Source organism: Heterodontus francisci, chromosome 35 (genome assembly GCF_036365525.1).
Source record: "Heterodontus francisci isolate sHetFra1 chromosome 35, sHetFra1.hap1, whole genome shotgun sequence".
In the NCBI taxonomy this organism is placed as follows: Eukaryota; Metazoa; Chordata; class Chondrichthyes; order Heterodontiformes; family Heterodontidae; genus Heterodontus; species Heterodontus francisci.
The window spans coordinates 21,482,802-21,500,552 of record NC_090405.1 but is presented as its reverse complement, the minus strand read 5'-3'; the positions used below and the strand labels follow the sequence as shown (position 1 = coordinate 21,500,552).

The following is a 17,751-nucleotide window of genomic DNA, read 5'->3' as shown; positions in this document are numbered from 1 at the left end:
CGAGTTCAAATTTGTTTGTGAAGTTGAGTGACACGTTAAGACAGCACAGTCTTTGTCTTTGTGAAAGAAGTGATTTGGGAATGGCTGTTTGAAACTGTCCCTCCTTGCACAGAAATTCAGTGCAAATACTCAAATCACCCACAATTTCCACGAGAGAAATTTGTTCACAATTGCATTTGACGTGAAACCGCCTCAACATTAATCTCACTGAAGCAGAGTGTGACCATGTTGTATGTTTCAGAGTGTTGGTGCCATTATGTGTCGCTTTTAACCGAGACTGGGACACAACGCAAGGTTGATCCAAGGTTGGAATATATTATCATTCAGGAGCAAGAAAAATCAAAAGGAACCGAATAAGAAAACCCAGTCTCCAGATTTGAGAATCTGTAGATCCGCTTTGGGAAAGTGAATCAGAGCAGAATGAAGGGTGAACTGTCCAGAAGAGATGAAGACACAGCTCAGTCAACACGTTCCCCTGGTTTATGATGCTGGAACATTCCTCTCACAGAAATGATTCAACCCAATGACAAACATTCTTACAGCTGATAATTTATGCTAATGATCGAAGGACTTTCTCATGTGGTTACCTAGTGGTAAGAAGATATTAAACTTAGTTTCAATCAATCCAGCTGCGATGAACTTTGAATTTTTCTGCCTTTTATAAACATTATTTGAAGGGTCTCAGTGACAATGTTCAGTGTTGATGAGAGTGGGGTCTGGGTGAGCAACTGCTGAGCGTGACAGGGTCAGGACTGGATGCAGGAAGTTCTCTGACAGTCTCTCTCTCTCTCTCTCTCTGATGGTTTTGAGTTGGTTCACAACTGGCAGCTGTTGGTGTTTCGATAAATGAAGGAAGTTCCCTCTAACCATTTTTTTTTTGATTCACAGTGTAGTATAAGGATGTAAAGGGTTAATGCTGAAGACAGTGGGATCAACCTCTCCCACTGTCAGAGTGATGATGTAACAGTCACATGGGATGAGGTTTGGGAGAAGAGAGAGCAGCACCAAGGATGCTCGCTGAGGAGGCTTGATGAGTGTGTATATAGTACTGTGTAAATTAGAAAAGAGTTCTTAGTTCTTTCAGCAGGAAATGTGTCCAGATAATATCAAGAAACTCACAATTTTATTATTCAGGAGTCGGAACACAGATATTAATTCCAAGTTACAGTTCTGGGTTCATTTAACAAAAAAAATAGAGAATAATATTACTCACTGATTGAAATCCCCCAGTGAGGAGACAGTTAAACAGTTGGGACATCCTTCGATCCAAGGTTTTGGCAGCATTTGCAACTTTTGCAACTTTTGTTTATCCAGCTTTGATGGACGAGTGAAAAAACTGAACAATTCCATTCTTCCTTCTTCCCTTCTTTCCATCAGTTTCTCTTTTCTGTCCCAGATCAATATAATGATGAGAATCCCAATTTAATCTGCTGTTTCTGCTGTTTTATCCATTCCAATCAAAATTCAACATTCCAATCAAATCTATTTGTTATTCCACAGTGTCTCTCCATGTGTTTTATTCTGTTGTATTCTCTCACAGTCTGTTTGATGATCAATGTTACATCTCACTCTCTGTTCTGGTGAAGATCAGAAGCAGTGATATCTGTTTACACCGCCTGACAAGTCGGCTGAGGCTGTGCCTCGCTGATCACGTGGAGTTGAAGCAATTCTTCCAGTCAGTTAGTTCAGTTGTCATTTCATGAGAAATTCGAAGTCGTCATGACTTCGTCAGTGACCTAATGGTTCAGGTGTCTGAGTGATGTTAATCATGCTGTGATCAAATGATTGTATGTTCCAGTCTTTCCGTGGTGGGTTTTCACACTGAGTAGAAACGTGTTGGACATGGTCTGGAAATGTTTCACACCGCTCCATTCCCAACAGGCCATGACCTGATGTGATGGAAATTTCATTTACTTACAGAAGCTACATTTCCATCATTACACAGCTGGCTGCACAGTCAGGATCTGTGTGAAGGTGACGGTTGTGCTTCTATTACTTGCCAGATGCCGTGGTGGCTGAGAGGTTAAGGCGATGGACTACTAAACCATTGTGCTGTGCACGTGTGGGTTTGAATCCCATCCTTGTCGTTAGTTTATCAAATTCCTGTGGCATTCTTGTTTACAGCTTCAATGTAAAGTCGGCCTGGAAACCTGTTCTTGTCAGTATCTTGACGGTGGTTCCAGAATTGTTTATACTTTATTAAAATTGAGACAGACAATTGGAATTCTTCACCCAAATTGGACTGGAATGAAGATCAAATAGGGATCACGAAACGGAGCAGGATTTTCCCTCCCCTCCTTCCTTCCTTCCATCTTTACTTTCTCTGGATTTACACCAAGTGAACGACTAACGGGAAAAGCAAATGGCGAGGGAGCAGAAGCAGAACATTATCCTTTGGCAAGAAATTTATTTTCAAATCTTCTTGATAGATTAAGTGAGTGAGCAATGTTTTGGCAGATGGAGTTTAAAATGAGGGGTCATCTAGTACCTACGAAAGATAGATCAGAGTGTTTTTTGTTAAGTGGTGAGATGATAGAAACTGCGGAGGCGCAGAGACCCGAGTACTGAATCACTAAAAGCTAGTGGACTGGTAGAAACATAATGTGAAAAGTGAATGGAATATGAAGATTGGAACTCATGTTACAGTTATATAAAGCTCTGTGCTCCTGAAGTAAATGTCCAAGCCCAGATTGTGGGGAATCTGTGGAGAGTGATTTGTTTTTTATTCATTAATGGGCGCAAGTATCGCTGATAAGTCAAGCATTTATTACCCATTCCTATTGCCGTTGAGAATGTGGTGGTGAGCTGCCTTTTTGAACTGCTACAGTCCATATGGTGTAGGAACACCCACAGTGCTATTGGGGAGGGAGTTCCAGGATTGTGACCCAACAACAGTGAAGAAATGGCGATATAGTTCCATGTCAGGATGGTGAGTGACTTAGAGGGGAACCTGCAGATGGCGAGTTCCCATGCATCTGCTGCCCTTGTCCTTCGAGGTGGTAGTGGTCACGGGTTTGGAAGGTGCTGTTGAAGGATACTTGGCGAGATACTGCAGTGCATATGGAGATGGTACACACTGCAGCCACTGTGTACTGGTAGTGGAGGAAGTGAATGTTTAAGGTGGTGGGTTAGGTGCTGATCAAGTGGGCTGCTTTCTCCTGGATGGTGTTGAGCTTCTTGAGTGTTGTTGAGTGGGATGTATTCCATCCCACTCCTGACTTGTGCCTTGTACATGGTGGACAGGATTTGAGGTGTCAGGAGGCAAGATACTTGCTGCAGAATTCGTAATCTCTGACCTGCACTTATAGCTGCAGCATAGGTGTGACTGGTCCAGTTTAGTTTCTGGTCAATGGTAACCCCCAAGATGTTGATGGTGGGGGATTCAGTGATGATTATGCTGCTGAATATCAAAAGGTAGATGGTTTGATTCTCTCTCAATCGAGATGTTCACTGCTTAGCAGTTGTGTGGCCAGAAGGTTGCTTGTCACTTATCAGCTCAAGCCTGAAGTTTGTACAGGTCTCGCTGCTTGTGGGCACAGACTGCTTCAGTATCTGAGGAGTTGTGAGTCATCAGCGAACATTCCCACTTCTGACTTATGTTGAAGGGAAAGTGATCAATGAAACAGCTGAGGATGTTTGGGCTGAGGACACTACCCTGAGAAACTCCTGAGGCAATGTCCTGGGCTGAGATGATTGGCCTCCACTAACCACAACCATCTTGCTTTGTGCGAGGTATGACTCCACCAAGTGGAGAGTTTTCCCCCTGATTCTCATTGACTTCAATTTTGCTCGGGATCCTTGATGCCACACTCACTCAAGGGTAATCACTCTCACCTCTCCTCTAGAACTCCACTCTTTTGTGTCTGTTTGAACCAAGCTGCAATAAAAAATAAGAACAGAAGAAATATTAGCAGTAGTAGGCCATTTGGCCCCTCGAGCCTGCTCCACCATTCAATAGGATCATGGCTGACCTGATCATGGCCTCAACCCCACTTTGTTGCCTGCCCCCCATAACCCTTGACTTCCTTGTGGATAAAAATCTGTCAAACTCAGTCTTGAAGACATGCAATGACCCAGCCTCCACTACTCTCTGTGGTAGAGAATTCCAAAGATTAATGACTCTCTGAGAGAAGAAATTCCTCCTCATTTCCTTCTGAAATGGAAGACCATTATTCTGAAACTGTGTCCCCTAGTTCTAAATTCCACCATGAGGGGAAACATCCTCTCAGCATCCACCCTGTCAAGCCCCCTCAAAATCTTATATGTCTCAATACGATCACCTATCATTTTTCTTAACTCCAATGAGTATAGGTCCAACCTGATCAACTCTCCATATAAGACAACCAATTCATCACAGGAATCAATCCAGTGAACCTTCTCTGAGCTGCCTCCAATGCAAGTATATCCCTCCTTAAATAAGGAGACCAAAACTGTACACAGTACTCCAGGTGTGGATTCACCAACACCCTGTGCATTTGCAGCAAGACTTCTCTACTTTTATACTCCATCCCCCTTGAAATAAAGGGCAACATTCCATTTGCCTTCCTAATTATTTGCTCTACCTGCATGGTAACTTTTTGTGATTCATGTACGAGGACACCCAGATCCTTCTATACCGCAGCATTCTGTAGTCTCTCGCAATTTAAATAATATTTTGCTTTTCCATTCTTCTTACCAAAGTGGATAACCTCACATTTTCCCACATTATACTCTACCTGCCAAGTATTTGCCTGGAGTCGAGGAACCCTGGCAGAACCTAAACTGAGCATCGATGAGCAGATTATTGCTAAGTGTCTGGTGCTTGATAGCACTGTTCATGACATCTTCCATCACTTTGCTGATGATTGATAGGAGACTGATGGGGTGGTAATTGGTCAGATTGGATTTGTCCTGCTTTTTTTTTATGGAGTGGGCACACTTGGGCAATTTTCCACATTGTCGGGTAGATGCCTGTGTTGTAGCTCAACTGGAACAGTGTGGCTGAGAGCGCAGCTAGTTCTGGAGCACAAGTCTTCAGTACTAGAGCCGGGATGTTGTTAGGGCCTATTGTCATTGCTGTATCGAGTGACTTCAGTTGTTTCTTGCTATCATGTGGAGTGAATCAAATTGGCTGAAGACTGGAAACTGTGATGCTGGGGACCTCAGGAGGCCGAGATGAATCATCCACTGAGCAATTTCTGATGGAAGATGGTTGTAAATGATTCAGCTTTGGCTCCACCATCATTGAGGATGGGGATTTTTTGGAGCTTCCTCATCTGGTTAGTTATTTAATTGTCCACCATCATTCATGACTGGATGTGGCAGGACTAAGGACCGATGATCTGATCATGAGGGAGATATCCATGCGTGGAGTGGTGGGATCTATGGAAAGTGATCCTGAAGAGGGTGTCCGAGCCTGGAGTGGCGGGATCTGTGGAGAGTGATCCTGACGAGAGTGTGCAAACCTGGAATGGAAGCTTTCTGTGGAGGTACAGGAGTAGGCCATTCAGACCCAGTATTTTATAAAGGTTTATCATAACTTATTTGCTTTTACTATATGTCTCTGTTAATAAAGCCAACTGTCCTGTTTGCTCTTTGAAGCCTTTTCAAACCTTCTAAGATTGGTGTACATTGTCTCTCTGTTCCGGCACCCACTTTAGAATTGTAACATTTCATTTATATGGCCTCTCCTTATTCTTCCTCCCAAATTGTATCTCTTCACAATTCTCTGTGTAAATTTTATCTGCCATGTGAAAGCGCATTTTACCAGTTTTTTTAAGTTCCCCTGAAGTGTGTTACAATCACTGGCACAGGATGAAATTCTCGAGCATTCTTTGATGCAATCTCCATGGAAAGAGCAATCTTACATGCGAGCTCGAATGTGAGATTTTGTGTGTTTAGTATCTTTTCTCATCCACCAATATAAGCACAAATCTGTCTCATAATGCACGGTCTAAGAATATGCCAAAGTTGCAATGTAGTGATAAATTCTTCATGCCACAATGTACTCACCAACTGTTTCACTACTTTTCTGATTTCTGCTTCCAAATTTCTAGCTTGCCGTGATCTCTAGTGGCTTCGGGTTGAAATGTTCCTCCAACTTGGTGATGATTGTTTTGAATGGCACATCCTTTGCCTTGATGGGAGCAGGAAGCTTTGTTAGCTGGTCATACACTTCCAGGCTAATTTCCATTGGCAAAATAGCTTTCTTGCCCTCAAGAATTGCCTTGACCTCTGCACTTTCACCTTCAAATTCCAAAATGTTATTAGCTCTGAAAAACATGTCCATTCTTTCAATATATGAACTGAATGGTTCTCAAGCCCTCTCATAAGTTCCTCACCTTCCGATGTATCCCATATGTGTGCAGCCATATTGTCCCAAATAAGCAATTTGAATCAGATGCACAGGAAGACCCTGCGGTATCTCATTCAACTGAAGAGACATTCTGTGGCCCAGGCTTCACACAATCCACCTAAAATCTCAACCATCCGAGCAGGTAGGTCACCAGGAGCTAGCTGATCCTGTTCACTGCAGTCCCTGCTGCTGTTTGCTGCCTATATTTACGGACTTTTATCTCATCCTCATCACCATTTTCTCCAATATATTCAGGGGGCATCAGCAGAGAAAATATACACCAAGCGTGGCAAGTGCAAGGAATTGTTTATTTGCGTCATTATGTCATGCACATAATATACAAATACATTACCTGTGTGAATCATTTCTTGAACACTTTTATACCAGATGTGTCTGAATAAATGGAACCCCGTCACAATAAACACTGTCACCTTTCAATGTTTAACGGAGAGGTTTGACGGCCTGATGTGTGTGATTCCCACATTAATGTGTTTCTACAAAGTTCGGAGAAAGACGGAGATATGAATAATTTGCAGGGAAATCTTTAAGCATATCTCCATGTTTCTCACTGACAAAGTTCTGCAAACACATGGATTCAGAAAGAACCTGAGTGCAAAATCAACAAAAATAAACACAGCCAGAGAGTCTTGCAATAACCTGTAGCTCAGGGAAAGTACATGATGTTATGGAAGTGATTTTGAATTTTTTTTTGTGAAATTTTTTTTGAGGAATTCATCGTCAAAATGTCAGACCAGTTCTTTTTCAAGAGGGTACTGAAAGTATTAATTTGGCAACTATGTTTACTGGTTGTCACATGACTCAAGTTGAATGTAGAACAGAAACCCTGGTAACAGGGGGAAATGTGGACAGAGAAGTCAGTTGCGCCTCTTGATTGGACAAACCCGGCAGCAGCAGCACTCACCGAAGAGGGCAGAACAATCACAAGCTTTTATTTGTAGCAGTCATTGTGTTTTACCTTCTGGAGTGAGCAGCTGATAAAGTTAGCCTGAAGAAGTGTCAAGGAAGGAGAAAAGATCACAACCCACGTTGTTTTGCAGCAAATCTTTAAAAGACCCTGAGAACTTCACTGTGTCAATTCATCTCTTCTCCTGTCTTTGAAGAAAGCCTGCTAAAATTAATTTTCAACACTGCCTCTAAAAAACTGTTCTAAAAGACCCTAGTGACCTGTCTACGCACACTCAGAAGTTAGACTGTATGCCAGTTTTGGAACAACATATCTCATCTGCTGTTTTCTTCAGGAATGAACAAGTAATCAGCCCAAGTGTTGTTTTTGTCTTTAACAGAACTCAGAATTGTAAAAAATAATTCTTTTTTTTTTCAGTTAACCGGTGTATGTATGTGTGCATGTGTGGGGCTGTGGGAAGAAAGGGGCTTTAAATGTTGGTTAAGGTAAAAAGGGAACTTTTAAAATTTCTACCAGTGTATTTATGCTTTATTTCATGACTAGTTAAAACTTGTTCTGTAATAAACTGATAATTTTGCTGTTCATTAAAGAAACATGGTCAGTGTCTTCTGTTCTGGGAAGAATAGAGTATATGATTGACTGTTTCAGGAAGTGGGAAAAGTTAAAATATATGTTGTGACCTGTGGAGAAGTGGGATGAGAATATATAGAAGGGTCTGAAGAAGGGTCATTGACCTGAAACGTTAACTCTGCTTCTCTCTGCACAGATGCTGCCGGACCTGATGAGTATTTCCAGCATTTCTTGTTTTTATTTGAGATTTCCTGCATCTGCTGTATTTTGCTTTGATATTGTTATTATATGAGAATAAATAGTGCACTCCTCTGATTTTAACTTTAACAACATCTGGCTCTGTAGCTTAGTTGGTTAAAGCACCTGTCTTGTAAACAGGAGAGCCTGGGTTCAATTCCCAGTAGAGCCTTGTTTCACATTTGTGATGTCGAAGTTACTTTATCAATCGCTTCCATCTGTGTCTGCTGAACTTTAAGTGAGAATTCAAATTACATGATGAATTTTCGTCACAGCCTTGTGAAGGATGTGAGTTTGGAATGGCTGTTCCTCCTTGTCCAGAAATTCAGTCCTGATATTTCAAAGGCAACTTCTTTGAAACAAATTTGTTCACAGTTGCATTCAACCTGGAAAACAGCTCGACATTAATGTCACTGAAGGAAAGTGTGACTGCGTTGTATGTTTCAGAGTGTTTGTGTCGTTATGTGTTGCTTGTGACTGAGATTGGGACATGACGCAAGTGGGAGGGTTGATCTGAGGTTTGGAATATTTGTCAGTCAGCAACAAGAAAAATCAAAGGAACCAAATAAGAAAACCTATGTCTCATGTGGTTACCGAGAAACGGTCAGAAGATATTAAACTTTGTTCTGTTCAATAAAGCTGTGTGAACTTTGACCTTTCCAGCCTTTTATAAACAGTATTTGAAGTGTCTCGGTAACAATGTTCAGTGTTGATGAGAGTGGGGTCTGGGTGAGCATCTGCTGAGTGTGACAGGGTCAGGACTGGATGCAGGAAGTTCTCTGACAGTCTCTCTCTCTCTCGCTGATGGGTTTGAGTTGATTTTCAACTGGCAGCTGTTAGTGTTTCGATAAATCAAGTTCCCTCCACCCATTTTTTTGGACAGACAGTGTAGTATAAGGATGTAAAGGGTTAATGCTGAAGACATTGGGATCAATCACTCCCACTGTCAGAGTGATGATGTAACAGTCACAGGAGATGAGGTTTGGGAGGAGAGAGCAGCACCAAGGATGCCAGCTTAGGAGGCTTGATGAATGTGTATATAGTATTGTGTAAATTAGAAAAGAGTTCTTAGTTCTTTCAGCAGGAAATGTGTCCCGAAAATATCGAGAAACTCACAACTTTATTACTCAGGAGTCGGAACACAGATATTAATTCCAAGTGACAGTTCTGGGTTCATTTAACAAAGAAAGGTAGAGAATAATATTGCTCACTGATTAAAATCCCCCAGTGAGGAGACAGTTAAACAGGTGATCTGTTGGGGCATCCTTCGATCCAAGGTTTCGGCAGCATTTAATCTCCCTTTTTGGTGAAATTCTCTGTTATTTGCAACTTTTTTTTTTATCCAGCTTTGATGGGCAAGTGAAAAAACTGAAAAAACTGAACAGTTCCATCCTTTCTTTTCTTCCTTCTTCCCTTCTTTCCATCAGTTTCTCTTTTCTGTCCCAGATCAATATAATGATGAGAATCCCAATTTAATCTGCTGTTTCTGGTGTTTTATCCATTCCAATCAAAGTCAATGTTCCAATCAAATCTATTTGTTATTCCACAGTGTCTCTCCATGTGTTTTATTCTGTTGTATTCTCTCACAGTCTGTTTGATGATCAATGTTACATCTCACTCTCTGTTCTGGTGAAGATCAGAAGCAGTGATATCTGTTTACACCACCTGACAAGTCGGCCTGAGGCTGTGCCTCGCCGATCATGTGGAGTTAGGAACATAGGAACATAGGAGCAGGAGTCGGCCATTCAGCCCATCGAGCCTGCCCCACCATTCAATATGATCATGGCTGATCATCCGCTTCAATGCCCTTTTCCCCACACTTTCCTCATATTCCCTGATGTCATTTGTATTTAGAAATCTGTCAATCTCTGCTTTAAACATACTCAACGACTGAGCTTCCACAGCCCTCTGGGGTACAGAATTCCAAAGATTCACAACCCTCCGTGTAAAGAAATTTCTCCTCATCTCTGTCCTAAGGAGCTTCACCCTTATTTTGAAATTGAGCCTCTGGTTCTCGACTCCCCATCCAGATGAAACATCTTAGCTGCATCTACCCTGACTGTCCTTTAAATATTTTGTAGGTTTCAATGAGATCACCTCTCATTCTTTGAAACTCTAGAGAATACAGCCCCAGTTTCCCAATCTCTCTTCATAGAACAGTCCCACCATCCCAGGAACAAGTCTGATGAACCTTCGTTGAACTCCCTCCATGGCAATAATATCCTTCCTAAGGTAAGGAGACCAAATCTGCACACAGTACTCCAAGTGCGGTCTAACCAAGGTTCTGTACAATTGAAGCAAGAATTCACTACTCCTGTACTCAAATCCTCTTGTGATAAAGGCTAACATACTATTAGCCTTCCTAATTGCTTGCTGCACCTGCATGTTAGCTTTCAGTGACTTATTGACATGGATACCCAGATCACCCTTATATTCTGTACCTCAGCTAATAAAGGAAAGGATTCCATATACCTGCTGAACCACCTTATTGACCTGTACTGCTACTTCAGGGATCTGTGGACATTCACTCCAACGTCTCTCACTTCCTCTGCACCGTTCAGTGTTCTACCATTAATTGTGTATTCCTTTGCCTTTTTTGACCTCCCAAATGCATCACCTCACACTTGTCCAATTTGAATTCCATTTACCACTTCTCTGCCCACCTGACCAGTCTATTGATATCTTCCTGCAGTGTACAGCTATCCTCCTCCCTATCAACAACACGGACAATTTTTGTGTCATCTGCAAACATCTTGATTGTGCCCTCTGCATTTATGTCCATATCATTAATATATGCCACAAAAAGCAGGGGACCTAGTTCTGAGCCCTGTGGAACACCACTGGAAACAGTCCTCCAGTTGCAAAAACACCTGTAACCAATTCCTTTTTGTTTCCTGCCACTGAACCAATTTTGTGTCCAGCTTGCTACATTCCCCTGGATCCCATGTGCTTTTATTTTTTTTAACCAGTTTGCCATGTGGGACCTTGTCAAAAGTCTTGCTAAAATCCATGTAGATCAGATCAACTGCACTATCCTCATCAATCCTCCTTGTTACTTCTTCAAAAACATTCAATCAAGTTAGTCAGACAGGAGCTTCCCTGAACAAATCCATGCTGATGATACTTGATTAATCTGTGCCTTTCTAAGTGACAGTTTATCCTGTCTCTCAGAATTAATTCCAATAATTCGCCCACTATTGAGGTTAGGCTGACTGGCCTTTAATTATTTGGTCCATCACTTGCTTCCTTTTTCAAGAATGGTGCAATGTTAGCAATAAAAACAAAAAGTGCTGGACATACACAGCAGGTCTGGCAGCATCTGTGGAGAGAGAAACAAAGTTAACATTTCAGGTCAGTGACCTTTCATCAGAACAGAAACGTTAACTTTGCTTCTCTCTCCACAGTTGCTGCCAGATCTGCTGTGTATTTCCAATGCAACTAGTTTTTATTTCAGATTTGCAGCATCTGCAGAATTTTGCTTTTATTGCAGTGTTACGAGACCTCCAATCCTCTGACATCACACCCGTATCCAGTGAGGGATTGGAAACTGATGGTCAGACCTTCCACTATTTCCTTCCTGGCTTCTTTTAACAGCCTGTGGTACATTTCATCCGGCCCTGATGATTTATCCACTTTCAAGGATGTTAATCCCATTTATACTTCTTCTCTCCCTCAGTTTATCATGTCCAATACTTCACACTCCTTCTCCTTAATTACAATATCTGCATCACCCCCTCATTTGCGAAGACAGTAAAATATTCATTAATAAACATACCAACATCTTCCACACTGACACATAGGTTACATTTTTAGGTCTTTGATGGGCCCTACTCTTTCCTCAGTTGCCTCTGACTGCAATGTATTGATGAAACATCTTTGGATTTGTTTTGATTTTGCTTGTCAATATTCTTTCGTGATCTCTGTTTGTTCTTCATCGCTACTCCCAAATACCTCTAGTCATGTCAAAACACAACTTATCAGAAGGGGAATTTGAACCCACCCCTGCAGAGAGAATTGTGATCTGAATGAACCGTCTCAGACTGCTCGACCATCCTGACTACCCCATGTGTATGTTTAATGCTGACGAAATTATCCATTCATTGTGAAAGTATTTGTGAGATTGTGGAAATGTCTGGAAGAGGAAAGACCAACGGGAAAGCTCGGTCCAAGGCCAAGTCTCGCTCCTCCCGGGCTGGACTGCAGTTCCCGGTGGGCCGTGTTCACAGGCTCCTGAGAAAGGGTAACTATGCTGAGCGTGTGGGTGCCAGAGCCCAAGTCTATCTGGCTGCTGTGCTCGAATATCTGACCTCTGAAATCCTCGAACTGGGCGGTAACGCGGCCAGGGACAACAAGAAGACCTGCATCATCCCCAGCCACCTACAGCTGGCCGTCCTCAATGATGAGGAGCTCAACAAGCTGCTGGGAGGGGTGACCATCGTTCAGGGTAGGGTGCTGCCTAATATCCAGGCCGTGTTGCTGCCCAAGAAAACCAGCGCTCCGGGCACCAAAACCAAGTCAATCTGCCAGAATTTTTTCAAATACGCAAAGGCTCTTTTCAGAGCCACCCACAGTATCTGAAAGGGCTGATTACTGTCTGAAGTCTGCTGTACCCACACCTCTGTCTATCCCTCTTCATCTGGAACAACCAACGCTATCTTCCATTCCTTTCACCATTATGTGTTTAACTAGCTTCTCCTTATCTTTCTTTGGGCCTCCTTATCTCGAGAGACAATGGATACGCGCCTGGAGGTGGTCAGTGGTTTGTGAAGCAGCGCCTGGAGTGGCTATAAAGGCCAATTCTGGAGTGACAGGCTCTTCCACAGGTGCTGCAGAGAAATTTGTTTGTTGGGGCTGTTGCACAGTTGGCTCTCCCCTTGCGCCTCTGTCTTTTTTCCTGCCAACTACTAAGTCTCTTCGACTCGCCACAATTTAGCCCTGTCTTTATGGCTGCCCGCCAGCTCTGGCGAATGCTGGCAACTGACTCCCACGACTTGTGATCAATGTCACACGATTTCATGTCACGTTTGCAGACGTCTTTATAACGGAGACATGGACGGCCGGTGGGTCTGATACCAGTGGCGAGCTCGCTGTACAATGTGTCTTTGGGGATCCTGCCATCTTCCATGCGGCTCACATGGCCAAGCCATCTCAAGCGCCGCTGACTCAGTAGTGTGTATAAGCTGGGGGTGTTGGCCGCTTCAAGGACTTCTGTGTTGGAGATATAGTCCTGCCACCTGATGCCAAGTATTCTCCGAAGGCAGCGAAGATGGAATGAATTGAGACGTCGCTCTTGGCTGGCATACGTTGTCCAGGCCTCGCTGCCGTAGAGCAAGGTACTGAGGACACAGGCCTGATACACTCGGACTTTTGTGTTCCGTGTCAGTGCGCCATTTTCCCACACTCTCTTGGCCAGTCTGGACATAGCAGTGGAAGCCTTACCCAGGCGCTTGTTGATTTCTGCATCTAGAGACAGGTTACTGGTGATAGTTGAGCCTAGGTAGGTGAACTCTTGAACCACTTCCAGAGCGTGGTCGCCAATATTGATGGATGGAGCATTTCTGACATCCTGCCCCATGATGTTCGTTTTCTTGAGGCTGATGGTTAGGCCAAATTCATTGCAGGCAGACGCAAACCTGTCGATGAGACTCTGCAGGCATTCTTCAGTGTGAGATGTTAAAGCAGCATCGTCAGCAAAGAGGAGTTCTCTGATGAGGACTTTCCGTACTTTGGACTTAGCTCTTAGACGGGCAAGGTTGAACAACCTGCCCCCTGATCTTGTGTGGAGGAAAATTCCTTCTTCAGAGGATTTGAACGCATGTGAAAGCAGCAGGGAGAAGAAAATCCCAAAAAGTGTGGGTGCGAGAACACAGCCCTGTTTCACACCACTCAGGATAGGAAAGGGCTCTGATGAGGAGCCACCATGTTGAATTGTGCCTTTCATATTGTCATGGAATGAGGTGATGATACTTAGTAGCTTTGGTGGACATCCGATCTTTTCTAGTCAGTCCAATATCAATGTACTAATGAAATGATCTGTGTCAGTGCTGGCAATTTCCATAGAATCATAGAAAAATTAGGGCACAGAAGGAGCCCATTCAGCCCATCGCGTTTGCTCTGGCCGAAAAAACTAGCCACCCAATCTATTCCCACCTTCCAGCACCTGATCCGTAGACTTGCAGGTTACAGCACTTCAGGTGCATGTCCAGGTATTTTTAAATGAGTTGAGGGCTTCTGCCTCCACCACCATTCCTGTCAGCGAATTCCAGGCACCCACCACCCTCTGGGTAAAAACGTTTCCCCTCATGTCCCCTCTAATCCTTCTACCAATCACCTTAAATCTGTGCCCCCTGGTAACTGACCTCCCCACCAGGGGAAACAGGTCCTTACTGTCCACTCTGTCTGGGCGCCTCATAATTTTGTACACCTCATTCAAGTCACCCCTCAGACTCCTCTGTTCTAAGGAAAACAACCCGAGCCGCTCCAATATTTGCTCATAGCTGCAACTTTCAAGCCCTGGCAACGTTCTTGTAAATCTCCTCTGTACTCTCTCCAGAGCAATTATGTCCTTTCTGTAATGTGATGACCAGAACTGTACGCAATACTCCAGCTGTGGCCTAACCGCCGTTTTATACAGTTCTAGCACTACATCCCTGCTTTTCTATTCTATACCTTGGCCAATAAAGGAAAGCATTCTATATGCCTTCTTCACCACTCTATCTACCTGTCCTGCCACTTTCAAGGACCTGTGGACATGCACTCCAAAGTCTCTCACTTCTTCTACCCCTCTCAATATCTTCCCGTTTATTGTGTATTCCCTTGCTTTGTTTGCCCTCCCCAAATGCATTCCCTCACACTTCTCCAGATTGAATTCCATTTGCCATTTTTCCGCCCACTCAACCAATCCATTCATATCATTCTGAAGTCTACAGCTATCCTCCTCACTATCAATTACACGGCCAATTTTTGTGTCATCAGCAAATTTCCCAATCATACCTCCCACATTTAATTCCAAATCATTAATATATACCACAAACAGCAAGGGACCCAACACTGAGCCCTGTGGAATGCCACTGAAAACTGCTTTGCATTCGCAAAAACATCCGTCGATAACTATCCTTTGTTTCCTGTCACTGAGTCAATTTTGGATCCAACCTGCCACATTCCTCTGTATTCCATGGGCTTTCATTTTACTGACCAGTCTGCCATGTGGGACCTTACTAAAATCCATGTAGACCACATCCACCACACTATCCTCATCAATGTTTCTTGTTACTTCCTCAAAAAACTCAATCAAGTTAGTGAGACATGACCTTCCCTTAACAAATCCATGCTGACTATCCCTGATTAATCCGTGCCTTTCTAAGTGGCAGTTTATCCTGTCCCTCAGAATTGATTCTAATAATTTACCCACCACCGAGGCCAGACTGACCGGCCTATAATTATTTGGCCTATCCCTCACATCCTTTTTAAATAATAGTACAACGTTCGCAGACCTCCAATCCTCCGGCACCTCCCCCATATCCAGTGAGGATTTGAAGATGATCCTCAGCGCATCCACTATTTCCTCCCTGGCTTCCTGTAACAACCTCAGATGCAAATCATCCGGCCCTGGTGATTTATTCATTTTGAAGGATGTCAGACTCTCTAGTACTTCCACTCTCATTATGCTTATCGTATCTAATATTTCACACTCCTCTTCTTTGTCTGCATCATCCCTCTCCTTTGTGAAGGCAGAGACAAAAACTCATTAAGAACCCCACACACATCTTCTGCATCCACTCATACGTTCCCTTGTACATGTCTGATCGGCCGTACCCTTTCCTTAGTTATCCTCTTGCTCTTAATGTACTGATAGAACATCTTTGGGGTTTCCTTCAAGTAGTTGTATCCAGTCCACATCCACCAAGTCACCTCTCAGTTTTGTAAAATTTGCCTTCCCCCAATTTAGAACTTTTACTTCTGTTGTATCTTTGTCCTTTTACATGATTATGCCAAAACTAATTGCAGTATGGTCACTAGGGGTGGTGGTGGCGTAGTGGTCTTGTCAGTGGACTTGTCAGTGGATTAGTAACCCAGACACCTAGGGTATTGCTCAGGGGACGTGGGTTCAAATCCCACCATTGAAATTTAAATCCAAATAATAAATCTGCAATTAAAAAGCAAGTCTAATGATGGCCATGAAACCATTGTCGATGGTTGTAAAAACCCATCTGGTTTACTAATGCCCTTTAGGGAAGGAAATCTGCTGTTCTTGTCTGGCCTGCATGCGACTGCAGACCCACAGCAATGTGGTTGACTCTTACATGCCCTCTGAAATGGCCGAGCGAGCCACTCAGTTGAAACTAAACACTATGAAGTCAATAAAAAGGAATGAAAGCAGACGGACCACCCGGCGTCGACCTGGGCACCAGAAATGACAATGGCAAACCCAGCGCTGTCGACCCTGCAAAGTCCTCCTTAGTAACATCTGGTGGCTTGTGTTAAGTTGGGAGAGCAACAGCCTGACGTAGTCATACTCACAGAATCATACCTTACAGGCAATGTCGCAGACACTGCCATCACCATCCCTAGGTATGTCCTGTCCCACGGGCAGGACAGACTCACCAGAGGTGTCGGTACAGTAGAGAGGGAATTGCCCTGGAAGTCCTCAACATCGACTCTGGACCCCATGAGGTCTCATGGCATCAGATCAAACAATGGACAAGGAAACCTCCTGCTGATTATCACCTACTGCCCTCCCTCAGCTGATGAGTCAGTACTCCTCCATGTTGAACAGCACTTGGAGGAAGCACTGAGGGTGGCAAGAGCACAGAATGTACTCTGGGTGGGGGACTTCAATGTCCATCACCAAGAGTGGCTCGGGAGCATCTCTACTGGCCGAATCCTAAAGGACATATCTGCTAGTGCTGCTTGATGGCAATGTTGATGACACCTTCCATCACTTTAGGCCCCATAAGTCTACTCTCAATCATCAGTAAAATGATGGAAGGTGCCATCAAGCGGCACTTGCTTAGCAATAACCTGCCTCAGTGACACTCAGTTTGGGTTCTGCCAGGGCCACTCAGCTCCTGACCTCATGACAGCCTTGGTTCAAACATGGACAAAAGAGGTGAGGTGTGAGTGATTGCCTTTGACATCAAGGCAGTATTTGACCGAGTATGGCATCAAGGAGCCCGAGCAAAACTGAGGTCAATGGGAAAACCCTCCACTGGCTGAAGTCATACCTAGCGCAAAGGAAGATGGTTGTGGTTGTTGGAGGTCAATCATCTGAGCTCCAGGACATCACTGCAGGCGCTCCTCAGGGTAATGTCCTCAGCCCAACCATCTTCAGCTGCTTCATCAATGACCTTCCTTCAATCATAAGGTCAGAAGTGGGGATGTTCGCTGATGATTGCACAATGTTCAGTACCATTCATGGCTCCTCAGATACTGAAGCATTTCTGTGTAGAAATGCAGCAAGACATGGACAATATCCAGGATTGGGCTGATAAGCGGCAAGTAACATTCGGGCCGCACAAGTGCCAGGCATTGACCATCACCAACAAGAGAGAATCGAACTAACTCCCCTTGACATTCAATTGCATTACCATTGCTGAATCCCCCACTATCAACATCCTAGGGGCACCATTGACCAGAAGCTGAACTGGAGTAGCCATATAAATACCGTGGCTACAAGAGCAGGTCA

General features: G+C 43.7%; 1 protein-coding gene and 1 non-coding gene across 2 annotated transcripts; both read left to right on the top strand.

Moving 5' to 3' along the window:
• Nucleotides 1-8,164: 8,164 nt before the first annotated feature.
• Nucleotides 8,165-8,238, top strand: trnat-ugu (transfer RNA threonine (anticodon UGU)). The gene has a single exon. It is a non-coding gene; the product is annotated as a tRNA-Thr (tRNA).
• A 3,956-nt stretch (nucleotides 8,239-12,194) lies between these two features.
• Nucleotides 12,195-12,575, top strand: LOC137350436 (histone H2AX-like; the record flags this gene model as incomplete). Its single annotated transcript, XM_068015091.1, has 1 exon — nucleotides 12,195-12,575. A coding segment is annotated over exon 1 (381 nt), but the record flags the coding sequence as incomplete, so codon positions are not given.
• Between the last annotated feature and the right edge of the window lie 5,176 nt (nucleotides 12,576-17,751).